Source organism: Stylophora pistillata, chromosome 3 (assembly GCF_964205215.1).
Source record: "Stylophora pistillata chromosome 3, jaStyPist1.2, whole genome shotgun sequence".
In the NCBI taxonomy this organism is placed as follows: Eukaryota; Metazoa; Cnidaria; class Anthozoa; order Scleractinia; family Pocilloporidae; genus Stylophora; species Stylophora pistillata.
The window spans coordinates 43185253-43201137 of NC_142521.1; the positions used below are offsets into that span (position 1 = coordinate 43185253).

Below are 15885 nucleotides of genomic sequence, written 5' to 3' on the forward strand. Positions count from 1 at the left end.
CATCTTACACCTGGTGATGGTTCCTATTATTTAAATCCTAATTCATTAACACTATAACATTAATTAAACCCTAGTTCATTAATAATATGACAGGAAACAGCCAAGGAGACTTAGGAATACGGTCAGGGGAACTTGATCAGGGTTAGTCTGCAGAGCAGGCGTAATTTTGGCGAGCGAATGCTCAGTATTTTCTAAGCGAAAATTATGGCCGTCGTCGTTGACAATCTTTGATTTTGATGGAAGCGGAAGGCTGGGGAGAGAAAGAAATTTGTACCTAGGGAGTGAGCGACAGTCACTGAAAAATACGGAGGGGGTGAGGGTGGGGGAGTGAATATTACGCCACTTCCTGCCCTTTCCCCCTACCGTTGACTCTAATTCCAAATTAGACATGGCCAGTTGAATAAACGACCGCGTACTTCTTTTACTCGCCTTGATAAGACACCTGCATTGCAGGCTAGTTTGAGAGACCTCACTGATTCAGTTTGTTAATACCACAGATGCAAGGATAATAAGGTTGACAGCTTCGTGACTGAGTTGACGTTTTTGTACATGAATGCGATCTCCACTCTCTACACCCTAACATCAATATGCATATCCTCCATACTGTTCTCTACGCATTTCCTAATGTGTTGATAAGGAGAATTAGTTTAACAGTCAAGAGTTTCTTTAGTTGGAGATCATTTCCTGTATTCTCATGACCTTAATGTTGGAATAAGGGTGATATTGTAAGGAGAAATTGTATGTTAGTCATTCTTAGGGGTCAAAAGGTCGGCTTCCGGCCACTGCTATACAACTTTTTTATTTTTTTCCTTTAATTGCTTCTTACTCAGCACAGTTTACCTATTGCACTAAAAGAAAACTTTTTGATGAGGGAATTAAAATGGACATAAAGCAGTTTTATATTCAATCTACTCATTTATTTATCCATCTATCAACAAATAATTGTCACAATTCAAGTTATGACATTTAATGATCATTTGCCGAAGATGAGGTGAATATCGTCGAATAATCCCCACGATGAAGTTGAGGGCATTATTCGACAATATTCACCACACCTGTGGCGAATAATTGTTTTAGCATAATTTCAGAGCTGAACAACAGAGAAATTTCTAAAATCATAACATTTTAGTAACATTTAATAACAATTGATTGTAACATTTTATATAAACTGCGTGGAGCAGATTATATAGTGTCATATAAGGAACCGCTCTACCAATCAGATTGCTGGCAACTCTTTGCTCAGCTCTGAAATTATACTAATACATGTTATGACAGCTCACTTAAAGCATCTTTCATCACTGACAATTAGTGACGGGTAGAAATTAAAGCTAAACCTTCAACATTTGCTAAGATAACTAAAGAACAATTCATGTTTGATTACCTTACTGATCATTAATTCAAGTACATATTGTCCCATAACTTAAAATTATCACTGTGGATTTAAAAGTAATACACACAAATAATCATTGTCTTGATGAAGCCTGAAGAGTGTCTAGTGTGTAAATTATCAATATAATCTATTCTTTGATAAATGACGGGTTATACATACACACAGATTGAGGTACAATAGTTCTCAATTGGTTTTTCACACATAAATCACTTCTTGGTTTACAAAAGGCATGTCTCACAATTAACCCACCATAAATTGCCTCCTGGCTGATTTTAGGGACATATCTGGCTGCTCTATAAGCTATGTAAAAAAAAAAAATAAACATCTAAGAAGCCTTCCTATGCTTGATCTTATGCAAAGCCATTTTTACAAGTCTGCTTTTTTATTTGCATTCATTAGTTTAACCCTTTCAATAACAGGTTGGAGTGACCAAAAGGAACTTACTCCCTACAATATTTATACACTTCAAGCAAAAACTGATGGCAAGACAGAAAAAAATATCAAATAGAGGACATTTTTTGGACTTAAATGCTTAATTCTCAGGGTTAAAATTATAGGAAATGTCTGACAGACAAGGCAAAAAATTTACTGACTTAATAGATCTTGTAAGTGAACTGGTTAAGCTCTGTCTCAGAACCTATGTCAAAATTGAATAACCACCTTACAGTGATAACTACATGTATTTATGTAACAGCTTTTAGAGTTTTGAAAACCAGTTCAGCATATTCAGTAGCCACATCCTGGGTGACAACATTACTGTAATACACAATACTCCAATATAATTCCTCACCAATGGTCACTAAGTTGTTGCTAAAGACAGGGCCAAAATTATGCCCTGCACCTGCAAAATACACTCCATTACATTCATAAGCCTTCCGTTCACCCTCTTTTCCGAAGGTTTGTCGTCCAAGATTAGAAACATGACATAAACTATCCAAACGACCTGCTGTCTTCTTGTTTTTGGAGATTTTGTACATTGTTTGGGCAAAGTCAATGTCCAATGTATGAAGTTCCTTCAAACACGAATGGTGTTTTCCACTCGCAACAGCTTGCCGTACCTGATGTGTACATTTCTGTGCAAATTTCCAGAAATGCTCATGTACGTCTTGCAAAACTGGAACTGGGATCTTAAGTCCACAGTCTAATGTGAAACATCCCAGATCTTGGCTCGATATTGGTGGCTGGCACTCCTGTCTCACATTCACACTAAAGCTCAAAGGAATACACACTGGTATTCGCAGTTCACCATTCTGTAACATGGTTGCTAGAGCAACACTTGCTGCAGCTGTAAACATTCCATGCACGGTGCATTTGTTCTCTTTGCATTTCTCTACCAGCTCAGAAATGGAACATTTGGGTAAATTTTTTGGGAGAATACAGGTTTTCCTCAAAATAGTCGGATCACATAAGCTAGTTGGTGGAATCACTGCTGTAAACTGATTCCTCGGCTTTCCAACTATCTTATACAAGAGTCGCGTGAAGATGGGCTTAAGAGAAAGCAAAACCTTATCTAGTTGAGTTAGAGTAATGTGATGCTTTAGGAGATCGGAAATAGGTGGGCATAGAGGAACACTTGTTGTCATGATGTCATTATCAATCCTGCCATTCTCCATGTTCAAGAAATCTAAGAAATCACGACAAAGATTAAGCAAAGCAGTGTCGTCTGCGATGAGGTGGTGAACTGTGAACAGCAAAGTGTTGTTAAACAACTCCTCCCCTGTATCATATTCCTCCTTGAACAAACGTGCTCTCCACAAAGGGCCGTCGGAGGTCTGGAATGGAGTCGAGAGTTCCTTTTCACACGACGATTCCCAATTTCGAGCTTGTTTACTGTTGATGTAGAAATCTATCGCGTCAGGTTCATCCATCTCAATAAAACACTTCACTGCCTTCGTTCTACTGTGTACGGGAACTTCTCTGACTCGCATGCGAAGGATGGTGTGTTTCTTCGGCAAGCGTTCCAATGCTTGCCGCACAACGGTCGGTTGGAGGGAGACTTTGGACTTCAGCAAAAGAACAACAGTTTGCAAACTTCCACCATACTCATGAAGGTCGTCAATCATGGTTTCAAACTTTCCGAGACGCCTTCCAATTTGATCATCGGAATCAAAAGCGTCTTGTTGGTTCTTTCTTTGCCGAATTCGATCGGAACAGAATCCAATAAAGGTCAATGTGGCAAATGCGTAAACACCAGTCAGTCCGATCTCGGGCAGGTAGTTGCTCAACAGCTCCAAAGTAGCCCAAAACATGTCTGAATTCTCCTGATTTCCTCGAAATTTATTTTAAACGAGCCTGAACCAAGATCATAAAGTCCAATAAATCCGGCACACTTTTCACTGCTCATGAGACTTCAACATCGTTACCGCATAACGTGTTTGACGCAGTTCCGGTTGTTTGGCAGGATTTCGGGGGAGGGGCTGGTAGTACCGGAAGTGACTTGCTAAAGAGGACTTTAACTTGACAAGGTCAATCGATTTTGAAATAAAGGAATAAATGAATAAATGCAAAACAGATTTGCATCGCGCATTCAAAAAAATTCCTAAAAATTTTGAAACAAACTTAGAATATGCATTTTTGTTAAATTTTTTCTTTTTTTTTTTTTTAATCTCTTTCTTCACCATGATTACCACAATTTTCGGAAACATCTTATAGCACAGGAGGATGCTTGGATCTTTTTCAAATGTTTTCTGACTTCACGGACACATAAAGAAAAAAAGGAGGCAATTCTGTGAGCTCTCTGGACCCTGTGAGCACATGTTGCATCTACCTTTCTTACCTAGAAACATAATTTATAAATATGCGACAGCATATTGAACTGCTTTTCAATGGAGACTTGACCAGAGGTGACAACAGCCTTGGCTCTAATTAGTTTTCTTCGTTTAACACCCACAACGATTCATAAAACATTATCATACAACAATAAATGGAAAAAGAAGGAGATGAAACATCAAAGAGTAAATCGTATTTGTTCACTAAAAAGTACTTTCTTTGTAGAGGTTAATGGAACCTTTTAATTTGACAAACTCAAGAAAAATGACAAGATATACCACAGCTTTAAATGTCTTAAAAGGTGAAAGGAATGAGAAGGGCTCACAATGAATGACAAAATGTGCAAGAGGGGATTGCTCCAAGTCTGTATCCCTCATAAAAAAAATTTAATGGGAACTCACAGGCTAAAGACTGCCAGGTTATCTAACAATCTATCTCTAAATGAACAATGATTAATAGTAATGGGAAGACATCTTTGAAAGGTGAAAATACAAACAAAAAATGACTTATTAGAGCACTTACACCTTAGTGATTGAAACATGATTTATCAGTGACTAATGAATGTTGAAAAATTTTCTAACAATAGTATTACATGTTTAAGAAACAGAATTCTCAAAGCTTTCAAGATAAAGTGATTAGAGGTCACCAGAACCTCACTAATACTACATGTATTTAACAAAAAGAGAACTTAAAATATCAAATTTACAGCATTACTAACACTAACCATGTCTTGTACCTGAATAAATATTACAGCACACAGCTACATTGTACAGCATACAATAAGAATTAATTTTTATTCAAATAACATAGCAGCAGCAGTTAGTGTGACAAGTATTTGGCCACAAAAGATCATCTGGAGCTTGCAATCCTCTTAGTTAAGGAACAGAAGAACATATGAGAAGTAACAAGATGCTTGGTATATAAATCATTGTTCTAAGGTATATACAACTGTAGCAAGCACATTTTGTTGTTGATAAAATCTGGAAAAAAATGGAGCCATCAAAGTCCATAAGACAAATCAGCTTTGTGGTTTGTTCAAGGCATAGTACATCTCTAATGGCTTGTTGACTTTCCAATACTAAGAAAATAAAGAAAAACAAAAACTTTTAAGTTTTTTTACTTAAAAGCAAAAAAAAAAAAACTCAAATTAAAACACACTGTTAAATGTGGGATTTGATAGAAACGACTCCTTTCAACCCTTCACATGCCAACATCAGTGATAATATTCTCTGTACTGTTCTCTATACATTTCCTAAGGTGCCGACAAGGAGACTTTGTTTAACAATCAAGAGCTTCTCTAGTTGGTGATCATTTCCTTTATTCTCCTGACCTTAATGTATGATTCAGGGGTGATATTGTAAGGAGAAATTAGATGCCAGTCACTCTTAAGGGTCAAAGGGATAATTAAGTAATATGTCCCTTTAGAATTTGGCCTCAAGCAACAATAATATCACTACCTACAGATTTTTGTTCACTATTAAAATCCTATGAAGGTCTTGGGCCAGTTGTTAGAAAAAATAATGGCACTGATCCAGGATGAACATATATTTTTAACATTTTCTTGACTTTATTGTGTAGAAAAGAGTTCATGTATGTATTTGTTTGGCAAAAGCTTTGTGGAGTGTCAGCTTAGTGTATGGCAGAAGTGAGGAACATTTTAATTCTCAACTTACCAACAGATTGCTTACCTTCTCATTCACAAAATCCAATATCATTGACCCAGGAAGAGGCTAAAAGTCAATTGAAAAAACATGTGAGCTACTGCTGTATATGCTTCTTTTATTCAGACCAGCAGAATAATTGCCATCATTTTGCACTATTCTATGCTAATAATCAAATTGCTAATAATCAAAATTTCTCAATGGAAAACTTGAGGGGTGTTGTCACTCCCTCCTGCTGGATGGGACACAACATGAAATTACACCTCACAATTGTTATCTTACCTTAAATTATATGGCTGTGTCTCACAAGGACTGGGAACTACCGAATTCACGAATTTGATTGGCTGAAATCAATATTGAAAGCGGTCTAGATTTTCCCATCTAGACCGGCATCTAGACCGGTCTAGGAAAAAAAGGTACAAAGAATATAAAAAATTGGCATATAAGACACAGCCATATAATAAACATCTTATTAACCCACCTAGGTGGGTCTGTATGGGAGAATCTTGACCTCGGTTGCTGGTACAGACCTCACTGTGTTCGGTCTGTACTGGCAACCTCGGTCAAGATTCTCCCATACAGACCTCCAGCTCGGTTAATAAGAACTAAGTAACTACTATTTTGTTCAATATTACTATTATTATAAAGCTGGCACTGCCCATGGGCAAGTTTAAGCAAATCCTTTGTTCTAATTGGCTACTAGAGTGAGCAAGATAAGCTGACCTTGCCTGCTTAGGATTACATACATACATAATTCATTGACCTTCCCCAAAGGAGGCTTTTCAAAGACAATATACAAGAGTTACTAATCACAAAATTAATAAGAATAACAATGACTAAATATGATCCCAAGACTCATAACATATATTAAGAAGGTTCTAAAAATTATAAAAATATATAATCATAACATAACCAAAGTAAAGCGCACGCTCTGATTGGTCAATTTAGCATCCCCCATTTGCCCATGGGTGTACGCTGCTGATGTGAGCAAATGCAAAGACTATTTTTCCGCGCGCGCTTGTTTATTCTGGTCACGCAAGATTTTTTATATAAAAGGGAACTCGTTAGCTTCAATGTATCAATGTTATGTTATAAAACAAATGGTAAACACCACAGTGTACACTATTGAGTTATGGATGCACTTGGGAGGTTTGCTAAGCACTCAAGAAGCTAGAGTCACTCTCAGCTATCGCCTCGTGCGACTCTTATGCTTCTTTCGTGCTTAGCAACCTCCCGAGTGCATCCATAACTCAATAGTGTATGCTGTGGTGTTTACCATTTGTTAAATAGAAAATTACATTTCTTTGAGTAGTTTGGTTTTCAGGCGATTTTTGAAGACAGTGACTGAATCGCAAATTTAAGAGAGTGATCTAAAGAAATCCATAAGTTAACAGTTACTACTCTACAATTAAAAGTTCTCTGGCCGCTAGCGGTTTTAAAAAGCGGAATATTCAACAATAATTGTGAGTTTCTTGTATTACGACCGCTCACCTCTGCTCGCTTTAAGAATTTTGTGGACATGTATTTAGGAATTACCGTATTTAGGGGTGTGGCCCATCACACATTTAAAGGCCATTGTAGGACTTTGATAATATAGCTGGTTTGCCGCAGATAGCCAGTTAAGCTCTTTATGAATGGGCATAATATGATCGTACTTACGCACTCCGCTCACAATGCAGTAGGCAAAGTTTTGCATAGTTTTTGCACAGGATTGCCCACTTTATCCGGCACAAGAAAAAAAAGTGAGTGGAATGGAGTTACAAAGTTCAAAACTGTTGAACAATGTTGGCAATGAAGTTGCAAACAGACTGGCAGTCAAAACAAAGAAAAAATTAAACGATCCTCTTGGGTTTATTGTGCTCCAAACACAGTTGGCTTTCTTTCCTGGTTCTTGAAATAAATAAGCCATTCTTGATTCTTATTAAAGTTAATTTCTCTTGCTATATAATAAATCCTTTATTGACAATGGTTGTTCAGTCAAGGTGGCTAGATATGAGCATCCTTTTTTCGTGTTTTATGGATCTCAGCAAATATCATGCCATCTTGACCTCATGCTTGGTCAATAATGCATATAGAAATCACAGCATTCTGCCCCTGGCCATAATGTTTGTTTACTTACAGTGTACTGTCCCGGCATGCTAGCAATGTATATTGTGAACTGTGTAGCTTCACTACTCTCCTCAGAAGGGTTAGCACCTAAAGAAAAGAATCCTATATTTAATTTTATGACAACTACAGGCTCTTCCACTCAGTACTGAATCTCACAAATACAAGCTAGCTCTCAAAGACTTTGACAATTGGAAGTTTTTCATTACTGCAGCCATGTTGGCTGGATCTTAAAATCTTATTATCCAATAGTTGTCAAGTACTACAATCATGAAGATTTTTTTTTTTTCAAGAGTGGTTTCTGAATTGGATGTTTCCACTTCCCCCACAACTCCCCTCCTTCCTCTAATTTTGCTCTCACTGATTATGAGGTGGATGCTATTCTTCAAATGAAAAATTACATTTACAATTTTATGACAGTTTTATGACTCGTCTCCTCACCTCCATCTTCTTGTTGTGACTCGAGGGCAAGTCTCATTGCTAAGTACTTGGCAAGATGGTCAACTGTATAGGTAAAACATAATATGAAATGTACTGTTATATGAAATACTTAGTTATAGTTGCAAGCAACTGTAGTAAATCTTTAAGTGAAGATATCTTTCTGCCTTATAATTTGTATATTACAGTTCATGTACATGCGAGTGTTGCTTGATAAATGCAGTAACCCATGTAATGGATAGCTCCTGATGTACATGTAACAAAGCAAACTAAGCAGTTCCATGTATTAAAAAGGGCTGTACACTAAAGGTGGCCCACTAGCCAGAGACTAGTAGAAATCCAGTTTTGGGTAGTGGTTTTCGATTTCCACTTGCCAGTTTGGCTAGAAACAAACTGAAATTGTTGTAACGTCTAAGATGTCACTAGCCACTTGGCTAGTAAGTTGAAAAGTTAGTGTAGAGCCCTGATCAAATCAAATAAAAAACCTGTAGTGGAGTGCCACCAGTGCATAATATTAAACACTTTTCTGGGACAGAGAGGTACATTAATTTTACAATGACTGAGACCATAGGGACATTGTCTGCTTTCATTTTATCCATCGTCACAATTTATGTGTTGAGAGGATTAGCAAAATTAATTATCTGAGAGACAGAAATTCAGCAATTGCAAGGGCTGAATGAGATTACACACAAATCTTTCACCTTTTTCAGGTCACCTTACCTGAAGCATTAGCTGTGGTTTTAATGTAGCGTGTTTGTTGGGCGACTGTCTCTGGGTCATGATCCTTGGGGTGAGGTTTAAACACCAATTCTATTTCCTGTGTGAGAAAAAAACAAAAGGAAGAGAGAGCTATAACCTTCAGACTTGATGACAATTAAATAAAACTCCATGTATCAGAAATTACATACAGGTACATAATTATACATTTCAAATTACCAGAATGATGTAACAGTGGGTATAAATTAACAAATGCGGAACACAATTTGAACTCAGCAGAAACATTTGCACTCAAAATTCATGTCATGTAGCTATGTGTAAGAGTTTTACCAACAGGTAGTTTTGACAGACAAGATCCTTACATTAGCAGGCTCTGATGTTTCGGCTGCAGCTTCTCCAGTAGAGTCTAGGGTATCTGTTGATGAAGTGTTGATGGACTCGTATTACTTCAAGTAAAATACTGGTCAATATATGAGGAAGGTTAAGTCAGCAGGTAGAGCTGAGTGGCTCATCAGGCTACTGAGCTTATACTGGTACAGTACTGCTCAAAAGTGAGTAAACAGTCCCTTGAATCTTGATCCTTGATTCTTGATAACTTCAAGGATCAAGGCCTGAGTCAATTTTATATCATTCTGTAGCATGAAGTCACTAAGTATATGGTGGCCCCCTTTGGAGAGTATGTCAGCCTATTGCAAAAATTCCATAAAGTCCAAAAAATGTACAGAAAAGGAGTGCAAAAGAGCTTTAAGACTCCATATTGTTATTTTGCTGAGGATACACTCACTTTCACTTGCATCTGACTCAGGATCTGATGAAGTCTTCTGCCGCTTTCGTACCACATTACTACCTCCTTCTCCGGCAGCTGGTTGGCCAGTGGGACCTGGTGTTCCAGGGGCTCCTGATCCTGCTACTGCACATGGGCATTCAAATAGACATAAAAAATTCACTAGATATATTTATCTGGTATAAATAACTTTTACAATCACATTGAATTCATGTTCATTTTTGATTAGTTTTAATCAAATATTTACAGCCCCAAAGTGTGTAATGATCATAAATTGCAGGAGACTACTGAAGGTAGATGGAAAATTACAAACTTGGACCCACAAAAAACGGAAGAAGGAATGAATACCCAGTAAAGTCACAATGATTACTAAAAGTATACACAAAGTCATGTCATTTCAATCAGTGAATGTGTCATTACCTGGTGATGGATCATCTGATGATCTTTTCCTCTAAAATAACAAGAAACATTAAAACAGAAATGATGACAGGAGATCTTTAATTTTCCTGTAGCTAAACTCCATTTGTGCAAGTTAACAATAAATATTATACATATATAAATAAAGAAAGAACATCTTCAATCAGTGCCAATAATTGAGTTTTTTCAAATTGGTCTTTTTTTTTCTTTTGATTTTGCTTTTCTTGGATCATATTGTGAAATCAAACCAAAACTGGTTTGAAAAATTTTAAACCAGGAAATAATTGAACCATAAGTACATACGCTGTATCTGTAGGGTTTGGTTGGGTAAAACTAGTCTGAATTTAGCATAGATAAATACTTGAGCTTATTTCAAATCAGGATGATCAGACAATGGAAATTTAATTGGCTGGCGTTACTATCAAACAATCTAATTCGCTCTGACAAAGGGCTAATGCTTGAAACATCAGCCTTTAAACTCTTTATGGTGGTCAACTTACAATTTCAACTTAGTTGATATTACCAAATTACAATCTTACTCTTGACTGTGTAGTTTAATTAACGGAATTCCTATAAGCAGATATTAAAGAAACACACCAGGGACATTGCGGAGCATTCTTTTAACAAGGAAGCGACATTGATCACGCAAAAAAGATGATTTTATATACTTTTAAGCCTTTCATTTTCTGATATTATATTATTATTTCAATTAGGCTTTTGTAAATCTCAGTTTTTTGCATGTATATATAATTATTGTATTCTCCCTGTGCATAGCTTTTATTCTTTTGTTAACTGATATCTTTTGTGTTTGTCAAATTTTGATTGTGTATAGTAGGTCCACATCAGCCCTTTGGCTGCCAAACAATCTCAACCTACTTATCAAATAAAGTTTACCTTTACCTTACCTAGTGATTGCTTAAGAAGACATCATGATAACACCAGATTTGCTACTGTTGGTGTAATACTGGCTAGAACTATATTTATGGATCAAAATTGACCCATCTGATTGACATGGCATTCTGTGTCTTGCAAACAAATGAGCCAATTTATAAAGTTCATGTACTATACATACCACTCTTTGTGCTCTGTTGATTGCTTGTAGTTTAAGTCCCTCTTCGATACTGCTTGTCAAAGCTTGTTGGTTATGATGTTTGTTCAATCTCTGTAAAACTTTTTCCTTTCAAAAGAGAAAAAAAAATGTACAGTGCAAACTGACATAACAGCTATTGTCAATAAACTGATGTACTGTTCACTCAGGGACCTACAGGGTCACACCTTACATCTACATTAACACTTAAACTCCCAAGATGTGATTATGAATTTTTCCCTCTAGATGCTACACATTTCCTTGTAAATTGGTTACGAGAATTTGGTGTTCAATCAAGGTAACAACTTCTATCTGATAAGTTTAAGTATTCTCATTACCTGTTTGCTGGATCATGTATGGATATTATAGGGAGAAGTTACAAGTTAATCACTTCTGGCAGTTAAAGGGTTACACATACAAAACAGATTAATATGACTGTGTTACAGCTGATAAACAAGCATCTAGCATCTAGGCCTTGACTTCCAAGCTGACTTGAACCTTTAAACCCTGACATCAGTATGCATATTCTCCATACTGTTCTCTGTACACTTCTTAGGGTGCTAACATGGAGAATTTGTTTGACAATCAAGAGCTTCTTTAGCTGGTGATCATTTCCTTTATTCTTGTAACTTACTTTGTGATTCAGGGGTAATATTGTAAGGAAAAATTAGATGCAAGTCACTCTTAGAGGTTTGATTTAGGGTTTGTGGAGGTAGCTAACTAAGGTTATTTAAACAAATGCCTAGATGTGTGCCACAGAATGAAAAGTGTATTTCCAAGGGTATTCATTTTGTGTCAAGTATTATGTTCAACCATGTGTCTACTACATTCTGCACTAACCTGATGTGCTTCATATTCATCTCTGTCTGGGTAAATCTGCAATTATAATTACACAGAACAAAGGGATCAGTTGGTAGACAGGAAAAATATGACATGTTACAATCAATAAAAATTGTCCAAAAACACCAGCAACAAAACAACACAGGACCCCTTACCTTGGCAATGAGAGCATCAAAATTAGGATCTGGTCGCAAAGAGCGTTTGGAAATCAACTTTTTTCTACATGTGGGGCATTCCTTGTTCCTGCATGTGTGGAAGAAAATTGAAAGAGAAAATAAAAATGAAGACATAGAGAAATACTGTACCATAATTACAGTCATTCTGAATTTGTCACAAGTTTGGGATAAGGGGAAAAAATCTGACTCACTATTAATTTAATTTATACATACCCACTTCTCAGGGCAGTGATGATACACTCTTGGCAAAATCTGTGTAGGCACTAAAAAAATGATTTATTAGTTCAACACCTGATTTGATGGGATAATATTAAATTTACTATAATATAGGTTAACGATGTCAACGTGGACAACCTTTTTAATCTTCGCTCGCTAAGTCTAGCCAACAAACTATAAAATAATAAAGGCAACTATCCACCACTTTTACTGATACTGAGGTAACAGTTTTAGTATATGTTACAAAATTGTATGCTGTATTCACCCGCGTATAAAGCGCACCCTTGTTTTTAACCTAATTTATCAGAAAAAAAGTTTTTCACGGAAAAAGAGAGCAGTTAAATATTTGTACAATTATTTATTAAGACAACAAGAATAAGAAATTTACTATATTGTTAACATCAATATCTTTTGCTACTTAGTTATTAATATTTCATGACATTATTGAAATCAAGCTTTAGGACTTCAAGCAAGGCCCAGCTAATTTGATGATTCCACGGCCCGGTAAATGTTATGAGTGGGCAACAATATGATTTTGTGTCATATCATAGTATTTTTAGAATTTTCAAACTAACGCTAAGCAATTTTCTGGCTGTAAAGTTAAGTTAAAAACAACAATTGTAACCATAATGAATTCCCCTGCGCGTGCTTTGTACACATAAGAATTTCGTGTTTTTCGCTTATAACAGCAAATCCAGAACTGCTTTAAATAAAGATTTTGTCCTGAAATATTTCTCGCTCACTTTCTTCATGTTTCTCATTGAAAAATTCCACGTAACACGAGATCTCTTCACAAGCGACCAAATTTGCATATTCACTTTGAAATCTGATCCATGTGGCTGTTTGCACACTTGCGAAAATATTTAGCGAATTTTTGTCTTTCCTCTTGAGAGTAAAAACTTAATATGCACCTATAACTTTTCATGCAACAAAAAGTCGTCTGAAATTGAACTCTTTGGCTACTTGGAGGTGAATAGTGCTTGTAATTCACTTTTGAGCTAGCCAATCAGCAAGTGCCAAAAGTACATCTCACCCGTGAACTTTCTACTAAATGTGAAAAATGTACCAAGTATCTTACACTAAGCTTGCATTATTTTCTAGTACCAAACCCACTCACCTCTTTGGTTGTCATTGTATTTTTTAGCATGTCTAAGCAAATAGGACACATCAGTTCACTGTGTAGGCTGCGAGGTGAAATAGAAATCTCTGTTCCATCAGTGATGGCTTCCTGTGGTGTGCGATGAAGCTCATACAAACTTAGTTCTGAAGAGGAAATAGATCTAATAAACAAATGTCTGACTGAAAAATCATACACTGGGTCATGCAATTTCAATCCCAAGTTCAATCCTTGACGGCAATTTGTAAATAGCAAGCTTGTCTAACTCCTCAAAATTAGGATTTTTAACTGCTTAGAATTTCATTGTACTCTTGTTTAAGATTGGAGACAAATGATTTGGAAGTCATTTGGAAAAAAGGAAGTAAATGTTAGACAGGAGAATATGTCAAATGGTATACAAAGAAACGTAACCCCTGTTCCTGTAATGCAAAGTCCCCTCAATGCTGCTCTCACTACTTTGTTCTTATTAACCGAGTGGGAGGTCTGTATGGGAGAATCTTGACCGAGGTCACCAGTACAGACCGAACACAGTGAGGTCTGTACCAACGACCGAGGTCAAGATTCTCCCATACAGACCGACCTAGTTCGGTTAATAAGACATTTATTATTATGGCTGTGTCTTATATGCCAATTATTTATATTCTTTGTACCTTTTTCTTTCTAGACCGGTCTACATGCTGGTCTAGATGGGAAAATCTAGACTGCTTTCAATATTGATTTCAGCCAATCAAATTCATGATTTTGGTAGTTTCCAGTCCTTGTGAGACACAGCCATATAATAAAAAGGAGTATAAATGTGTGGTAGCTTGGGAGGGGGAAAAGGGGGGAGGGGTGGGTAAGTTGACCTTGCCATAGAATGGCATTCCATCTGAGATAGGTATTCCTAGTCACCTCATGTAAAGAAACTGAAATATACTGCTTCTTGATGGGTCACCTAGCTCAAGTACAGCCTTCACCTTTGTTCATATGAATTATTTGACTTTTTCTGAAGTAAATACTGCATGGGATGGGGGTCCCTGGGTCAAGTTCTCCATGCACCCTGTCAAACTCTGAGTTATCCCAAGTTCAATCCTTGACAGCAATATTACTTGTAAATAGCAAGCTTGTCTAACTCCTCACAATTAGGATTTTTAAAAACTTAGCGTTCGACTGGATTATTGTTTGTGATTGGAAGCAAATAATTTGGAAGTCATCTGGAAGAAAAGGAAGTACATAAAAGGCAGGAGAATTATACATTGAAAAGTAACACAGTTTCTCAAATGAAAGAAGGTAAATGCTGAGTTTTCTCACACAAAGTATCGTCAGAGGGGTGTATAGCTATTCATTTACAGCGATTTATTCGAGAACAGAAAGTCGATGAAAGAACGCAATGCGTTAATTATTAATGAGATTTAAGAAGAGTTGATGATAAGCACCGGCAATCGCACAAAAGAAATGGCGAAGCTGGTAACTGCTTTGCAGCAAACATGTACACAGTGAGGCGACGATTGATGGCGATAAATAACAGTAGACAGGGCTCAACACTAACTTTTCAACTTAGCAGCCAAGTGGCTAGCGACATCTTAGATTTTACGACAATTTCAGTTTGTTTACTAGCCTAACCGGCCAGTGGAAATAAAAAACCACTAGCCAAAACTGAATTTATACTAGTCTGTGGCCAGTAGGCTACCGTTAATGTCGAGCCCTGCGGTAGGTCTTTTCGGAAGTGTTGTTTCGCAAACAACATAAATGAAGGTAATCTGGATGCTAGTTTAATATTAGCATGCACGCACGTTTAATGTACTCGTATCCCTTCTTTTTGTTACGAAATTTTAAACAAACATTAACTTAATTCAGAAGAAATCACGAAGGCCGCGCATTAGAAATTGAAAAAAAGGATGCGAATAGAAAGATAACGACTTTGTTTTAGTTTGTGCATTTGACAAAAGCATGTGTTGATCGAAATGAAACATTGAGTAGCTTTTTCACACTCACCCCAAGATTTCGGCTGTTGAACCGGTTGAGGTTGCACTGGAATAGCCATTACCAAGGCCTTTTCCTTAAAAAAGGTAATCAAAAGGAATAAATTGAAGAAAGATGAGAATATTTAAGTAACGGAACTGCGGAACTATTGATTCGAGGAGAAAAACTCCTACTAAACCTTCAGAGGAAGTAGTTTGCTTGGTGA

At 36.7% G+C, this 15885-nt stretch overlaps 2 protein-coding genes across 2 annotated transcripts; both read right to left on the minus strand.

The window, feature by feature from the left end:
* Window positions 1–780: 780 nt before the first annotated feature.
* LOC111339329 (uncharacterized) lies at window positions 781–4359 on the minus strand. Its single transcript, XM_022945970.2, has one exon. It carries the CDS (start codon window positions 3637–3639, stop codon window positions 2074–2076), a length of 1566 nt encoding a protein of 521 aa, XP_022801705.1. The 5' UTR covers window positions 3640–4359; the 3' UTR covers window positions 781–2073.
* Window positions 4360–4934: 575 nt separating this feature from the next.
* LOC111339335 (E3 ubiquitin-protein ligase RING2) lies at window positions 4935–15881 on the minus strand. The gene is made up of 14 exons (XM_022945979.2): window positions 15693–15881; window positions 13719–13864; window positions 12599–12648; window positions 12365–12452; window positions 12210–12245; window positions 11355–11459; window positions 10286–10316; window positions 9866–9991; window positions 9444–9496; window positions 9085–9181; window positions 8368–8430; window positions 7940–8016; window positions 5848–5889; window positions 4935–5237 (listed from the first exon to the last, which is right to left on the minus strand). Exons 1-14 carry the CDS (start codon window positions 15739–15741, stop codon window positions 5178–5180), a joined length of 1023 nt encoding a protein of 340 aa, XP_022801714.1. The 5' UTR covers window positions 15742–15881; the 3' UTR covers window positions 4935–5177.
* Window positions 15882–15885: the final 4 nt, after the last annotated feature.